Source organism: Helianthus annuus, chromosome 8 (genome assembly GCF_002127325.2).
Source record: "Helianthus annuus cultivar XRQ/B chromosome 8, HanXRQr2.0-SUNRISE, whole genome shotgun sequence".
In the NCBI taxonomy this organism is placed as follows: domain Eukaryota; kingdom Viridiplantae; phylum Streptophyta; class Magnoliopsida; order Asterales; family Asteraceae; genus Helianthus; species Helianthus annuus.
The window spans coordinates 90,566,818-90,584,323 of NC_035440.2; the positions used below are offsets into that span (position 1 = coordinate 90,566,818).

General features: G+C 36.3%; 3 protein-coding genes across 4 annotated transcripts; all 3 read left to right on the forward strand.

Moving 5' to 3' along the window:
* The first annotated feature begins 1,818 nt into the window (after positions 1-1,818).
* Positions 1,819-11,545, forward strand: LOC110873409 (probable LRR receptor-like serine/threonine-protein kinase At1g06840). 2 transcript variants are annotated; one of them, XM_022122327.2, is made up of 21 exons: positions 1,821-2,224; positions 2,310-2,483; positions 2,621-2,768; positions 2,906-2,977; positions 3,057-3,128; positions 3,208-3,351; positions 3,448-3,519; positions 3,594-3,665; positions 3,759-3,830; positions 4,522-4,590; positions 4,685-4,753; positions 4,862-4,933; positions 5,051-5,137; positions 6,127-6,195; positions 6,276-6,778; positions 7,737-7,898; positions 7,978-8,261; positions 8,718-8,769; positions 9,605-9,855; positions 10,508-10,642; positions 11,007-11,545. In XM_022122327.2, exons 2-21 carry the CDS (start codon positions 2,381-2,383, stop codon positions 11,361-11,363), a joined length of 2,865 nt encoding a protein of 954 aa, XP_021978019.1. In that variant the 5' UTR covers positions 1,821-2,224; positions 2,310-2,380; the 3' UTR covers positions 11,364-11,545. The 2 variants fall into 2 exon arrangements, with proteins under 2 accessions (XP_021978018.1, XP_021978019.1); XM_022122326.2 differs by having other exon boundaries at positions 1,819-2,483.
* A 3,358-nt stretch (positions 11,546-14,903) lies between these two features.
* Positions 14,904-15,461, forward strand: LOC110870336 (tabersonine-19-hydroxy-O-acetyltransferase). Its single transcript, XM_022119523.1, has one exon. It carries the CDS (start codon positions 14,904-14,906, stop codon positions 15,459-15,461), a length of 558 nt encoding a protein of 185 aa, XP_021975215.1.
* Positions 15,462-15,540: 79 nt separating this feature from the next.
* Positions 15,541-16,215, forward strand: LOC110870337 (BAHD acyltransferase BIA1). The gene has a single exon (XM_022119524.1). It carries the CDS (start codon positions 15,541-15,543, stop codon positions 16,213-16,215), a length of 675 nt encoding a protein of 224 aa, XP_021975216.1.
* The last annotated feature ends 1,291 nt before the right edge of the window (positions 16,216-17,506 follow it).

The following is a 17,506-nucleotide window of genomic DNA, read 5'->3' on the forward strand; positions in this document are numbered from 1 at the left end:
TGTTTTTACATCAAGTGTAGTGGTGAACATCAAAGGGGTGCCTAAATGGAAGCTTAGTCTTCCTACCCCATTCATGACATCCTTGTAACTAGAGGTACCTAAATGGAGATTTAATCTTCTACCTCCTACTTGAATATTGGATCTAAATAATATGTAATATATATCCTAAGTATAAATATATACTCCTTCGAACCTTTGATGTTAAACCTATGTTTACATGTCAAAGGAGTAGAACAACATCTAAGACCTAAACCTTAATATGATTCTAATGGGCTTACTACCCATGAAATACAACATAACCCTAGTGGTTACTTAGTGTCATATATCGGTTATAAAGTCTAAAAGATGATTATTTTTATTTTCGTATTAATAAGTTATTCCATATTCATAATCTTCCGTAAATGCCAAACTCACACACCTACGTTTCCTCGTGTAGAAGGACTAGGTGCTCCAAGCTAAATCACCCACCAAACTTACTCTCGGAACTTCAAGTCAAGACTTGTAAACCGTGAGTATACTCGATCCCTTTTTCCCTTTACACTTTGGGATGCAACATGTATGATTATACAAAACAAACTTTTATGCATAAAACAAAACATACTCTATCTATGAACGAAACATGAAACTATTGTGATCAATTGCTATGCTTGTATGCTCTATGAACGATTTGTAACGTTATATGCTCATTAACTTTGCTAGCCCACCTTAACAATTATAGCGCTATAGGATTAACGCCCCGCCCGCTATTCTAATTGGGTATTGTTGAGTTAAACATTTCTATCCCGCTAAACTATTGGGATTAAGCTTTTGTGCGTTGTATTCTTGGGTTTGATCATATAGTACGCCAAAAATTGCATCGCTAGTAAATTTAATCACTATGTTACATGTTAGATATGAGTTTTTATTCTATTATGCTATGTAGTCAAACTTGTATACTCGCCTTTGCTTTTGCATTGAACTCTATTTTAATACATGTTGCAGGTTAATTGTTGAAGTATGGACTAAAGATGAAACGAGATTTAGGGTGGACTAGATACACACCTAGATTAATTTATCTTTCTTATGTTACAATTTGAAACTATGTTGTTATTTCTATTTGAACCTTGTATGACAATTTAGTATTGCAATGAAATTTGAATTTAAATTAATTATTGTCACATAGTGTTATGACGTTTTGAGCAATCTACACACTTCGTCTCATCCCGATGTTTCCGCCATCGGTTGGGGTGTGACAGCATGAGGGGCTTGAAGACAATCAAACACTGTTTTTTAGCTATAGGGTATAGATCAAACATCTCTTCTAAACTCTTGACGGTTCTACTAAACAGGGTACTCGTCAAAGCATCATGGGCTTTAGGAAACTGGGTCCTTATTAGGAATGGGATTGGTACCGTATCCGTACCCGTACTCGTACCAGTACCGAATTTGAACAAAATTGGGTACCAAATACCATACCAAATATAATAGTACAGTACGTGTATTTCGTTTTGTTACCCGCTTTGGTACCATTTTGTTTTTACTTTATTTTTTGAGCACTCGTACAAGTACTAAATAGGTAAAACCGGCACGTATACCAATACAATACAAATACCAAATAGGTAAAATCGATACGGGTACCTATATGATACGGGTACCTATATGATACGGGTAATACTTTTAAAGTTCTATATAAAATTTGGTACTAGTATACGTTTTTACCCATACAAAGTATCGATACCAAAAATACCGAATACCAAAATCAATAAACTCTTCCCTGGTCCTTGTTAGACATCGATTGATCAATAATAGGAGTGTGCGATATACACCTGAACATAGCCGCCAACCATCGTAGACACCGTTGAAACAACGGAGTCAACGAAACACAAAAAGTCAATGTTGGCAAACATCATACGAACCATCATGATTTCTGACAGCATTCACCCCATTTATAAATCAAATTCCAACTTTCAAAACCTGCAATCGTCACCAACTTCATCTACACCAACTAACAATCGCTTACCAGTTCAAAGCTTTTCATTTTTTACTCATTCATACCCCATCATCAAAAGTTTACTGAAGAACAGTCAACAATTGTTATCCAATCACACAACACCCTCAACCACCCTCTTAATTGTCAATGGATATCTTTACGCGTACCCATCTGAACACAGTGCAAGGAGAATGTTTCTTGGCTTTTTAAAATTGTGTGCACGCAAGCTGTTTGATAAAATGCCTCTTTGAAGTGGTAAATTTTCTGGCTTTGAATTTTGGGGTGTTGAACTCTTGTTTGGTGAAGAGGATCTTATCTAACTTTTGGGATTTAATTGCAGTCTTATTTGGGATAAGAAAGTATATACTTTGAGCAAAATTTGGATATTGGTGTCTACACAGCATTTTACAGATGTTACAGATGTCAGAATTAAGGTTTTTGTGGTCCAGAGTGTTCTGTGCCATGTGTTTGTTGCTTGTTGCTGTAGATTGTCAATCTACTCATCCTACAGAAGGTAAGTTTTTATGATCTTTGATATAACTTATTGGAATAATTCTTGTTTAAAGATGCCATAGTTTCTTTACTTAGCTGTAAAATTTTATTTTTTCGGTACATGATTGATAACAATACCAATGATAATTTTGTCTGCAGTGACAGCACTGCGGCTTATTAGGGAAAGTTTTAATGATCCAAACAGTCTCAGTAGTTGGAGACGTGGAGATCCGTGTGTATCAAATTGGACCGGGGTCTTGTGCTTCAACACAACCCGCGATGACGGTTTTCTTCATGTCCGAGAACTGTAAGTACATCTGGCAATTTCGACCCGTTTGCTTTCAAATGGATCGATTGGTTTATGTAATTATGTTGTCTTTTTAACGGGTCAAACGAATAAGATGAAAAGATTTAGCTATAAAATTTGTGTGTATAATTTTGCAGGCAGCTACTGAATTTGAATCTTGAAGGAACTTTATCTCCCGCTTTAGCGCAATTATCTTATATGGAAATATTGTAAGCCTTTTTTACCTTTTTATTTATTTATCTATTTTTTAAATATTTTCTTATGCGCGTATAATCTATTTATCTTAAGGGATGTCATGTGGAACAATATAACCGGGAGTATACCAAGAGAAATCGGCCAACTTACAAATTTGAGACTTCTGTAAGTTGATTTTTTTATCGAGGTTCATTTTACATATATTGCCATCGTGATTTCTGCTTTGCTGATTATGTGCATGCAGGTTGTTAAACGGAAACGAGTTAACCGGTTCATTGCCAGACGAGCTCGGTTACCTCCCGAATTTGGACCGAATACAAATCGATCAAAACCACATATCTGGACCGATACCGAAGTCATTTGCGAATTTGAACAAGACAATGCACTTGTACGGTTTTTGTTCCGCTATTCTCGTGTTAATTTCAGTTTGACTTTGTAATGGTCAAAATGACTTATTGGATTTGTTGTTTCTGACTTTCTGTAGCCATATGAATAATAATTCGCTTAGTGGGCCGATCCCTCCTGAGATATCTAGATTGCCAATGCTTGTTCACATGTAAGTTTATGCTTTGACTTTCTAAATGTTGACTTCACTCTATCGGGCATTTGCTGACGTGGCATATGTTGCAGGCTGCTTGACAATAACAATTTATCGGGCCCGCTTCCTCCAGAGCTCAGTGAACTGCCAAGACTTCTTATACTGTATGTATTCTTTCCTGACAATAACAATTTTTGTATGCTTACGGTTTTGTTCTATAAGTTTTATGGTGACTGATATCTTGATTTCATTGGCAGCCAACTCGACAACAACCACTTCGATGGAACTATACCTCCCTCTTATGGCAACATGACTCGGTTGTTAAAGTTGTAAGTTTATTTTCATTCAGCATGTATTCACTTTGGTTCTAAAGAATTGTAGCTCTTGCAGTTAGTAACCGATGCAACTAAATACTAGTCTGTTATTGTGAAAAGAAATGTGGAGGTGGCATTTTCAACCGATCCCTTACTTATGGTGTTTCATCTCAAAAGGGTCGATAAAAAGTTAGCTAAAGGGGGACAGGGCCAAACAAGTTGAAAAATGTGATTCTAAGTTTCTAACACACTTAACCTCTTAAAATAAATGTAATCGTAGTCAATGCATTCTTTTTTTATAACAAAAGTAAAAATGGACAAAAAGTTTTAGATGGTCAACCCGTCCGACCTCTTTCTTCGACTCAAATTCTTCGTCATATTAGGGTAAGGGATAAGGAAAATGGGCTAAAGTTGTAATCTTGGGCCTGTTTTGTAAGGATTTCAAATGGGCCGACTAGGGCGGCTTGGACCGGCTTTGACTGACTAGCGATTTTTTGACTGATTAGTGAAAAATTACTCAGTAGGAGGCCGACTAGCGACTAGTCGGCGAGTAATCGCGATTTTTGCAACACTGGTTATAGTTTAGCTAATATTTAACCTGTTGAGCTAATTCTATTTTTTCGCTTGGATTTAATTAAAAGGTAGGCAAATAATTTTTTTGCAGGCTTGTAATTTCCTGATTTTTTTTTTTTTTTGGTTGTGACAGGAGTTTGAGGAATTGCACCTTGCAAGGACCGATTCCCGATCTTAGCAGGATACCAAGTCTTGCTTATATGTAAGCACGCAGCAATTTAAAATAATAATAATAAAAAAAAAATTCCATGCATCTCAGTGACCTTAACTATTTTTATGAAAATTGTACATTTCAGAGACCTCAGTAATAACAATCTCAATGGATCCATACCCGACATGAATCTTTCGGATAACATCACAACAATGTAAGAACACCTGATTTTTTTCGATTTTTTTTCGCATGGTCTGTTTTGATCTAATTTGGGTTTCTTATACTCGATACAACGAACGATTTTATGTGATAAAATGAGCAGAGATCTGTCAAGGAATCAGCTTACGGGAACTATTCCTCCCAGCTTTTCCGGCCTTCCTAATCTACAAAGATTGTGAGGATTCTTTTACCTTTCGTTTTGCTCGTTTTAAAAGCAACTTTATTTTCTTAGACGGTACAATGTATAATATTACGGATAAACACGCATATCTGAAACCATTTCCTTCTGCAGGTCTCTTTTCAACAATTCATTAAATGGCACGGTTCCATCCGGTATTTGGCAAAACAGGACTTTAAATGCAACTGATCAACTTATCTTGTATGTCTTGGAAGTCGAAATCTATCCCTTGTTATCTCTCATACTCTCTCTCTCTATATATATATACATACGTATGTGTGTGTGCATCAGTTCTTGTGCACACCAACATACACGTATATGTGTCCTCCTTGTTTATGCATGTGTGTGAGTTGGGCTGCAAACGAACCAAACGAACACGAACAAGACCTTGTTCGTGTTTGTTTGTTAAGAAATATATGTGTTCACGAACTGTTCATGAACACTTACCGAACGAGATTTTATGTTCGTATCGTTTGTGTTAAGGAAATGAATGTGTTTGTGTTCGTTTGTTAATTTTAGACAACGAAAGGAAGCGAATGTTCATGAACACAAATAGAAACAAACGAACACAAACAAGCATTCATGAACAGAATATATAATACACTGACACTTATTAAATATTTTATTTATCGGAATTTTGAAGTACTTAAATAAAATATAAAAACTAAGAACACTACCGAACTATCGAACGCAATCGAACATAAACGAACATGTTACTGAACGTTCACGAACACGGCCTCTGTTCATGTTCGTTCATTTAACTAAACAAACGAAATTTCTTGTTCCTGTTCGTTTGTTTAATAAACGAACTTCCCGCTGAACGGTTCATGAACTGTTCGCTGAACATTTGGTTCGTTTGCAGCCCTATGTGTGAGCATTCAAATTAGAAGTGGCAAGATAGGCGGGTCAAGAAGGTTGGGTAACAGGTCAAATTGAGCTCTGAGTTGAAACAAGTCATTTCTTGTATTGGTCGAAATGGGCTGGGCTCGGTTGGGTTGGGTTGAGTTGACCAGAAGTACTTTTATGGTTATCTTTTATAAACAGTTAATGTGTTAATTATGATAATAAAAAAACAATATTATGACAATATTAGTATTTATCTTTGATTAAAAACGATTTAGGAGGTTGTATGCGTTAAACTTAGACGTATCTAATTGTTCTGTCAACTCACATCTTCTCTGGCGTTGCAGGGATATGCAAAATAATAATATTTCAGGCGTTTCAGGCAGCCTTGTCCCCCCTCGATATGTCAACCTTAGGTTCGCTATCGTTTTTGTTATCCACAGAAGATATTTGTGTTATAAATTTATCATGAAAAACGTTTTCTTTCACATTTCAGCCTTCAAGGAAACCCTGCATGCTCGAACGCCACCAACGCGTTAAATTACTGCGGATCATCACTAGCATTAGTCAGCCATCTGCAGAGCATCCCGTCAAACTCAACCGACAACTGTCTAGTTTCATGCCCACCTGACTACGAATACGCTCCGGGGTCACCTACACCATGCTTCTGTGCGGCCCCGCTTCTGATCGGTTACCGGTTAAAGAGCCCCGGTTTTTCAGATTTTCAGGCATACTTCTACTCATTTGAGGTTTATTTAACCGATGGTTTAAGAATAAAGCAGTTTCAACTAGATCTTACTCATGAATGGCAAAAGGGTCCTCGGTTACGAATGTATTTGAAGCTTTTTCCTGAATATACGGGAAACGGTTCTAACGTCTTCAATACGAGTGAAGTCCTTAGGATTCGAAGCTTGTTCACTCAGTGGCGGATTCCAGATAGTGAAATATTCGGACCTTATGAGCTGATTGATTTCACATTAGTGGGTCCTTACAGAGACAGTTAGTTTTCTACAACCCAAGTCTTATTAATTTTCTTTTTCTTACACAAGATGGGCGGGTTGGGTGACGGTAACGGGTCAGTACAGGTACAGGTTGAAATGGGTCATTGTTAGTTAGTACGTGTCAAAACGAGTTTGTTCTGCCTGCTAACATTCAGAACATAATAAATTACCTTTTTTGTAGGTCTTGAATGCGTTAGTTATATTTACGTACAATATTGTTTCAATAATAAGATTACATTAACATACAACAATTTAATATGTATGCATAATGCATTCGAAAAAGACTTTTGGCGACTTTCAACCCATTGGACCTGTTCGGCCATTCTCTTTCTAGCTAAGTTTTTATATGATCAAGTTGACCGGTATAAGTCTAGGGGTGCTAAACAGGTCGTGTTCACGGGTTAACCCGACCCGAACCCGAAAGTTTGAGACGAACCCGAACACGAAAATCGTGGCATACATATGAACCCGAACTCAACCCGATTATTCAAGGGTTGACCCGAACACGACTCGTTCAGCCCGATTTTTTCCCGCAGATTAATATATTAAAGTTAAAATTTACTAAAAAAACACAAATGTATATAATACTATTACATTTAAATTATAAAATCTTATGTCAATTTCTCTTTTTAAGTTATAATTATGGCGTAAAATACACACCCAATTTATTTACAATATAAAACATATTGTAAGAAAATATAATATAATATAAATTGGTTAAACGGATCATCCCGCCAACTCAATCCGTTTAGCTAAACGGGTTCGCAGGTTCAACCTAAAACTGACCCGAACCTGTTTGGACTAAACCCAAACCCGCAAAGTTCGTGTTAGGTTCATGTCGTGTTTTCGGGTCGTGTCAGAAATTCACACCCCTAATTATAATCATTTTTAATAATGTCTGCTGATTGGTGTTATCCTGTTAATTAATTTATTATTAATTTTCATTTATATTGCAGTTATTCCTCCCCGCTCTTCTTCTAATGGGATAAGCAAGGGTGCGGTTGCAGGCATTGTGGTCGGGGCTATCGTTGGTGCAGTTCTATTATCTGCACTCGCGTCACTTTATATCTTACGAATGCACCGGAAGAAATATTATGCAGTTTCAAAAAGACGTCGCGGTGAGTAAACTTGTGGATCTTGTTATTAGTTTTGTTTTGGAAACTTAACTTTCTTAAAGTTGACCGTGTCATTGTGCAGTTTCAAGGGCGTCACTTAAAATTGAAGGAGTGAAAAGCTTCACTTACGAAGAAATGAAACGTGCTACAAATAATTTTGACGTTCATAGTGAAGTTGGGCAGGGTGGGTATGGAAAAGTATACAAAGGTATCTTTACTGACGGGACAGTTGTCGCTATTAAACGGGCCGAGGAGGGATCACTACAGGGTGAAAAAGAATTTCTTACTGAAATAGAGTTATTGTCTAGATTGCATCATAGAAATTTGGTTTCTTTGCTTGGGTTCTGTGATGAAGAAGGCGAGCAGGTAAAATTACTTGCGTCATGATTGTAGAGGATGGGAAAATGGGTGGGTCGGGTGATGGGTCAAATGGGTAGTTTTTACTTTTTAGTGCGGGTCAAAACGAGTCAGGTGGGTTGGCCGACCCACAAAAGGCTCGTTTATCTATTTCCCTGAAATTTATAAGCAATTAATGTGTCAATATCAAGAACTTCACACTTTAGTAGTAGTAATAATAATAATAATAAAGTTTAAAAAAATAAAAAATCTAGTGTAAAATGCCATTTTCGTCCTTGAGCTAACTGAGTTTTTAATCAGGGTTAGTTTTTTGGAGTGAAATGGCACGTTTCAAGAATGTTAGGGAGGAAAATGGTACAATTTTGAAATTTGGCCTGAAATAGCAAAAGCGGACAAACCACAGGGACGTAAATAGCACATAACTTTATAAAAAATCATTCTAAATCATAGGATTTGTGCATGCAGATGTTGGTTTATGAGTTCATGTCTAATGGCACTCTCAGAGATCATTTATCAGGTATTATTAATTTATTAAACATATTTTACTATTATATTATATTAGAGGGATTTGCGTGTAGGGGAGGGTTCAAATGAGAACGCTAAATATTTTGAGAACCGTGAGAACAAATGAAAAAACCATGAGAACTTGGTCAAAAACAATTCAAATTCAAATTTTTTTTCTACACTTATCATTATTATTCGAATACAATGTTAGAAATTCAATTTACACGTTTAAATTTACGTGAATTCATAAATAAAGAAAATTTACACATGTGTAAGTTTGCCATTTACACGTGTAAATCTGCTATATTTACACATGTGTAAAAAATCTAAAAAGAATGATTTTGAAATAAGAAATGAATTATTTGATGTTATAAATTCTTGTTTTGATGTTGTATCTTAATTACAATGAGGTTTGTATAAAAAAAAATTGGTTTTGATTGGTTTTTTCATTCGTTCTCACGGTTCTCGCAATATTTAGCGTTCTCAAGATAACCCTCCCCTTAGCGTGTAATATTGTAATTTATATATACTCTTGGATACATGCATCGTAATATACAACAAGAATACAATTCTGATTTACCAAGTTTAACTGGTATGTCGTTAATCTCCTCTATGTTTTTCTTCTATAATCTAAGATTGAGTTGATTTTTAGTACTATTTTCACAAGAATGCCCTTTCGGGTCATTTTGTGTATTAATTTCTTTAAGAACTAGAATTTTCCAAATATCAAACAACAACTCGTGACCTGATTATTACTACTTCAAACAACAAAGGTATCCGATTAGGCGATTACTCAAAATGACATTATCTGAGCCGATTATCTTACGTATTTTGTTTACTTGCTACAGAAAAGTATAAAGAATCCTTGAGTTTTGCTATGAGGTTAAGAATTGCATCGGGTGCATCCAAGGGCATTCACTACCTACATTCCGAAGCTAATCCACCGATATTTCATAGAGATATAAAAGCCACAAATATCTTATTGGACTCGAAACTCATCGCAAAGGTTGCTGATTTTGGACTTTCACGACTCGCTCCAGTTGCTGACATGGAAGGAATTGTCCCTGGCCATGTGTCGACAGTCGTTAAGGGAACTCCAGTAAGCATCATTCATTCATTTGTTTTATACGTTTAGAGTAAAGTACACGGATGGTCCTTGTGGTTGATCAAAATTTTGGATTTGGTCCCTAGCTTTTCAAAAGTACACGGATGTCCCTATGGTTTGTACTTTGTAACGTATTTAGTCCCCAACTTTTGCTAAAAGTACATGGATGGTCCCTGGGGTTTGCACTTTGTAACGCATTTAGTCCTTAACTTGGACTTGCCGAAACCTTTAGATTTGTTAGCTGGAGACTAAATGTGTTACAAAGTGCAAACCACAGGGACCATCCGTGCATTTTTGAAAAGCTAGGGACCAAATTCAAAATTTTGATCAACCACATGAACCATCCGTGTAGTTTACTCATACTTTTATTACAGTTTGACCTTTAAGGTCAAAAGAAGTAAAGCTTTAGCTTTTAAACTGACATGATTTTTTTTTTTTTTTTGATAATTTTGATGTTATTATTTAAATGTAGAAAAAAATATTCAGAAACGATAAAATTGGCGTTAAATTTGTTGCAAAACCCAAATGAAATTTGGATTTGACAAGTTATGACTTTGACCTCAAAGTCAAAGTGTGCCTTTTGTCGTCCACAGGGATATCATGTTCAGTTTGAGTGACAAATCTTTTTTTTTTTTTTTTTTTGCAGGGTTACCTAGACCCAGAATATTTCTTAACGCATAAACTCACAGACAAAAGTGACGTTTATAGTTTGGGTGTCGTTTTTCTTGAACTCTTGACTGGGATGCATCCCATAACACATGGCAAGAACATCGTTCGCGAGGTATCGACTTTAACTTATTCTAGTTGACTTTCAAGGTCAAAGTCAACAAAACTTGAAATGATACTTTTTTCATTTTTTGATGTCAAATCAAGAAATCTTGATGCCAGTGGCGGACCCATGAATTATTTTTTGGGGGTGCGAACGAAGGGTTCAACCAAATTTTCAAGGGGTGCAGTCGGGATTTTACCTTGAAAATACACTATTCTTTTTCGCGAAAGCTTGGGTCCGCCCTTGCTTGATGCAATACTGAAATCCTTGATATCAATACATTTGTTTAATGCATTATAATTAAACGAACAAATGCAACATCATAACATACAATTTAACTATACTAAATATCATCTTTGTTTGACCTATTCATCAGGTTAATATTGCATATCGATCAGGCATGATATTCTCAGTGATTGATGCAAAAATGGGATCTTATCCATCTGAATGTGTGGAAAAGTTTGTGACTTTAGCGCTCAAATGTTGTCAGGAAGACACGGATGAACGACCATCAATGGCTGAGGTTGTCCGGGAACTTGAAAACATCTGGCACATGATGCCAGAATCTGAGACACATTCGCAAACCCATGATTACATGGGTGGTACCAAATCGGGGAAAAATGTGTCTTCTAATGAATCGTCATCTTCTACGACGAAAAATCCTTATGTTTCTTTCGATATTTCGGGCAGTGATCTTGTTAGTGGTGCTGTTCCTTCAATTGCACCTAGATGAACCGGAATATACACAACTTTGTATTTGTATAGTTGTATTTCAAGTGAGTTGGTATTTAGGGGTATACGATAAACATGATGATGAATAGTTTTGGAAATATGTATTTACAATATCTGTATACATGTATTTGGGATTTTTATTAAATGGTGAATCGAACTTAACACGTATTATATTAGGGAGTATTTCACATAATGGTAACCAAGTTTTAAGAGTGTTTCAATCAGGTCACTCAATAAAAAATGTGTTCTAATTAACTCATTGAAATTTATTTTATGTGCTAATTCTATATAATTAACCTGAATAGCAGGTAAACTATCCTAAATGGCATTTTTTTTATTAAACATGTTTACATAATTTAATTAATAAAAGAGATAAATCAAATCAAAAATCACATATTAATCAAAGAGAATCAAATCCAAAAACAAATACACATCATCGTTTGATTCATTCATATTCACTGTATTGTTTGGTGACCACCATCAAAGTAAACTTCATATTTGTTAATGATGTTGAGCCTTTTTTTTTTCAGACAAACATTGAATTTAGTTCTTCATAGATATAAAATTTAATTTTTTTTATTATTAAAATTGGATTATGTGTAAGCAGGTTTAGATCTAAATATGACTAATTCCATGGTTTAGGATTTTCACAATTTTAATAGTTTTTTGTAATATTAATTATGAAAATCCCATGGAATTGTGAAAATTTATTAAAATCCTAAACCATGGAATTAGTCATATTTAGATCTAAACCTGCTTACACATAATCCAATTTTAGTAATAAAAAAAATTAAATTTTATATCTATGAAGAACTAAATTCAATGTTTGTCTGAAAAAAAAAAAAAAAAAAAAGCTCAACATCATTAACAAATATGAAGTTTACTTTGATGGTGGTCACCAAACAATACAGTAAATATGAATGAATCAAACGATGATGTGTATTTGTTTTTGGATTTGATTCTCTTTGATTAATATGTGATTTTTTATTTGATTTATCTCTTTTATTAATTAAATTATGTAAACATGTTTAATAAAAAAAATGCCATTTAGGATAGTTTACCTGCTATTCAGGTTAATTATATAGAATTAGCACATAAAATAAATTTCAATGAGTTAATTAGAACATATTTTTTTATTGAGTGACCTGATTGAAACACTCTTAAAATTTGGTTATCATTATGTGAAATATTCCCTTTGTAAAACTAAGTGATAATATGGAGTTTGAGTTAAGGGTTTGTTATTTTAGAAAAGTGGGTGTTTATGAAGTAAGTATGAAGCCTTATAAAGGTTTTTTTTTTGGTTTATGTGACAAAGGGCAAAAAAAAAAATACAAAAGTGGGTTTTATGGTGGTTATATCATAAGACGGTGTAGTGGTAAGGGGGTTGTATAGCCCCTTCAACTATACATACATATGCAAATGATGCCAGTCCAACTGGTTGATGCACCCGGGTTTTTACCCATGGTACCCGAGTTTGATCCCCACTTGAGGCGGTTTATTCCCCTTTGTAGCGGCTTTCAACTCGTCAAGCCCTGATCCAGGGTGAGGTACCTGTGGAGTCTTTTTCCCTAGACACCGGTCACTTTCTGATGCCAGCTGGGGCACGGTTAAGACACTCACGTCTGGCCGGAGAGGGGCGACGGGCCTCCCTAATGAGGGGGGGTGTGGGGTGTCTCGCACCTAAAAAATTGTGACACCTTGCCATTCAAAAAAAAAATTATACATACATATGTATGTAAACATGTGTGTGTGAGTGGGGCAGGAAGGGGCATGGCGTGATATTTGTCACGGAGAATCAAAATTTAATCCCCATAGCCCCGTCTGTAATGGTGTCGCCGGGAGCTATGCCTGTCTCCAGCGCCATATCAGGTCCCATTATGGAGGGACTTATTGTAGGAACCGTTCGCGTAATTTAATAAAATAAAACAAATTTATTACTGATTACAATACAAAGAAATAAAGAAAGCAGAATTACAATACATATTACAACTGAAATAAACCAAAATACAAGAAAGGGGTAGAAGCAGAGTCACGTGTACACACGCTTCCCTTAAAACAAATTCCGAGTCTCCCAAGAGTACTCGTTCTGTTTCCCATGGTACAACAGCCGGAGCAGTAGTACTGCCGGAGTTCGCCTACAACCCGAAGGTTACCTTGAAAGCTGCACGTAAAGGATCAGAAAATTCTAGAGAGAAAGTTGAGATTGCAGTTGTGTTGCAGGTCATTCTCTGCAGTGGGTATGGAGCTGTATTTATACAGCTCCGCACCCTTCGCGAGGACACTAGTGTGTGCTTCCATGAAACAATAAGGATGGAGAGTTCCACCTTAAATACCTATTTAAGTTCCATCTCTCCTCCTATGTGGGACAAGGTGCTACTTTCCCTTTAGTTTCAGCATCGAATGTTCCAAACACCAAACTTTGAGCATCGATATCTCATTCATCTTAGCTCCGTTTTGGACGTGGTTTAGTTCGTTGCGAAGCTCTTGCAACATAGAACATAAACCCACAAATAAATACATAAAACCCGCTCATTTTATTATATTTATTTCTAGTCCAAAATAGGAAAAAATCATTTTCCTATATTTGTGAAAAATGTTATTTTCACCTATTTTTCCAACACTTATAATGACAATTAGTGATACCACCATCATTGTAGTCTATTTTCCAGAGCATAGCATATAACTCTTGAGGAGGAAAGACATCAGGATGAACCAAATTAACGTGACTAATCTTCCCATCCTAAGGAAAAATTAATTGATAAATCTACCCTGGTGTGTCAATCACCGGTGATTTTAAACCTCAAATAGTAACCCTTGTAGGCATTTGGGCCAACATTTAAAGAAAATAACAAGCATGGAGACTAATTAAACACAAAAAAAAATAAAGAAAAAAAAACCTGGAGACAACATCCAAGATTTGGCTAAATTACAAGGACTATCCGTGTAATTTACTCAAAAGTTCTTAATGATTAGATGTGGTGCTTAATAAGTTGGCTTTGAATTGTTTTTATATGTATACCACGTTTCTCAGACGAACCAAGTCAATGATCAATTAAAAAGTTATCTACGATCTGTAATATGATTCGCAATCTGTCGTATATGTTAATTATACAATAAACAATGGATTTTGTAAGAGAGCAAAATTGAGCTGAGGTAGGCACGTGCTGTGGAACTCATCCTTATAGGGAGAGGGTGGTGATCACTCATAACTCACTCATCACTCATAACATCCAATCAAGTTCGGTCATATCATCAACCATTATTCCATCACTCACAACCTTTTTAGTGGAAATGGTCATCATTCACAACACCCAACAATAAACCCTCACACCCCGTCACATCCTTCCATTTATCACGCATGGATTTTATCACGCAAATATTGATTCACGCGTTAAACAATGTTGGTGGCGGTGTTATCTTTGCATTTATCACGCATGGACTTCATTTTATCACGGGGATATTGGCTTCCACCCCGCCTCCCCTTATATATATACATATGATCTAGGAACAGTTACTACACATAGGTGAATAAACAAACAATATGGAGATGATAGGGAAGCCCATACAATCTCAACCCATTATTTGTCGAGATATAATTAAACCCGCAAATCCAACCCCTTCTCATCTCAACACTTATAATCTTTCTGATATCGATGTATCCGTCGGGAAAATATACCTACCACTGCTTCTGGTATACCCAAACAATGACGGTTGCAGTTTAACTTCCCAAGAGAAAGCCACGGTGCTTAAGAACTCTTTGTCACAGAGCCTGACAAAATACTATCACTTTGCTGGCAGGTTACCCACACACACGACACCTTACGTGGACTGTAACGATGAGGGAGTCGTGTTTCTTGAAGCCCAAAACAATAGCAAACTTGATGAATTCCAGCTTAGTAGCGCGCAAGATGGAAATATCGACAATCTATTTCCAGATGATATGGTGGGCTACAAGTCCCCTCGTAATACAAATCTTGTGGGGGTTCAACTCAATCACTTCGCGTGTGGTGGAGTCGGGCTTGCAGTCTCTATGTCACACCTCGTTGGTGACGGTTGCACTCTTGGTTCCTTCGTTAATCATTGGGCTTCCGTAGACTGACCATAAAGAGGTACTGCCTCTGAACCCGCATTTCATTCATGTCCCAAGAACCAACTCTCTTCTGTCAGAAGCTCCTGTTATGAATGCGGTAGGCAGTACTCGTGTCATGAGAAAGTTCGTGTTTCCTAACTCAAAGTTAAGTGATCTTAAGAAGGTTGTCGCCTCCTCTATAAACGACAACCCTACTCGGGTTGAAGTACTAACTTCTCTACTTTACAAAACCGCACTAGCAGCGGCTACAACAAATTCTGGTTGCTTTAAGTCATCTTATTTGTTTCTTCCGGTGAATACACGTAGCAGATTAGCCGAGAAGCTGCCCCAAACAACCGTGGGAAATATTGGGTCACTTATTTTGGTACCAACTACACATACAAGTGAAGCATCGTTAAGTATGTTGGTTAGTGAGATAAAGAAACAGAAATTGCAATTAGAAGGAGTTCAAAGCGTGCAACAGGCAACTGAAAACTATAAACTGGCACAGTCAATACTGGGAAATGATCAAGATTTAGAAACGTTGTTTAAGAGATCATATGTATGCAGCAGCTTATGCGGGTACCCCTTTAACAAAGTCGATTTCGGGTGGGGAAAGCCCATGGCTACAGTAATTACATTTAGATCATCATATATGAATGTGTTTGTGCTTATGGATACTCCAAACGGTGATGGCATCCAAGCGCATGTGTTTTTGGAAAACCAAGACATGGAAATATTTCAAAATGACAAAGAGTTGCTTTCATTTTGCCAACTTAATTAATGGTTTACTGCATGTATTATTTTCTTCACTTTTATCATTATGTTGCTTGTTGTATGGATCGTTGAATAAATCTTTAAACCTGTTATTTATAAAATGATATCCCTTCACGACTTCAGGTATATGGTTATATGTTTAAAACACACTTTTTTTTTCTAAACATAAAGGAGTAAATTACGTTTTTGGCCCCCTGTGGTTATATCAGTTTTATACTATATTAGCACAAAATAAGATTTTTTAACATATGTGCCCCCATGGTCTCTATAACTAACTATTTTGGCCTCTGAGTCTAACTCCACCCCAAACCCTGATTAATTATTAGTCACATGACATACACATGATAGGTAAATTGGTAATTGCCCCTCCCTATTTTCATCCATATCACATCAAACACCATTCACACACACAGAAACTCACTCTCTCCCTACTCCACCCACCCCCTCCTTCATCTTCTCTCTCTCTACATTCTTAATTGCATCATGATTTTGGCTTAGTATGTAAATTAGATTCGATTCATGCTTTAATCAGCTTAAAATCACATATTTCAGTAGTTATAGAACAGGATTAATCCAAGTGAGCAAAAACCAAAGGTTGACTATAAATAAATAGTTAAATTCTGTGATTTGAATGTTTCACAAAGTTGAAATTAGGAAATCCAAGTTTTATGCTTTTTCAATGTATGTCTTTCTGTTTAGAAAAAAAAACTAAGAGGGTGTTTGGTTTGATGAATTATTGACAGAATTGGAATTTGATATCCGAGGAAGATGAAATTGAATTTTGAATTCAAGAATTCTTTAAGCTATTGTTCATCGTTCTTGACATTGGCTGGCTGCATCGGTTAATGTTCTTGTTTATGAGAGTCAAAACCTATCTTTCAATATTACCGATAGGTGTTCCGTGCCCCTCAATTTTCTTCATTTGTTCTTCCATCTCTCTTTACAGCTCTCTTTCTCTCTCTCTCTAAAACCTTCAAGGTGTGTGTGTAACAGTGGTGCAGCCAGAAAAACGGCTTGACCCGGCCTGATTCGTCACCGGAGTCCGTTGCTTGTTTCGCCGGAAGAGTCGTCGAAGGGAGAGCGAACAAGGGGGTGCGACGGTACAGAAGGAAGGAGATTCGTGGGGTGTGGGGTGTAGAAAAAAATAGGAAGTTGGGGTTAGGGTTTTAAGAAAGTGAAGAGGGGAAGGAAAGAGATGCAGATGATGATGTTTTGTTTAAGATCTTGGTTTCTTTCTAAAATTAATAAAAGGGGAGGAAAATTACCATTATACCATCATCTGCATGTAATGTGTCTAA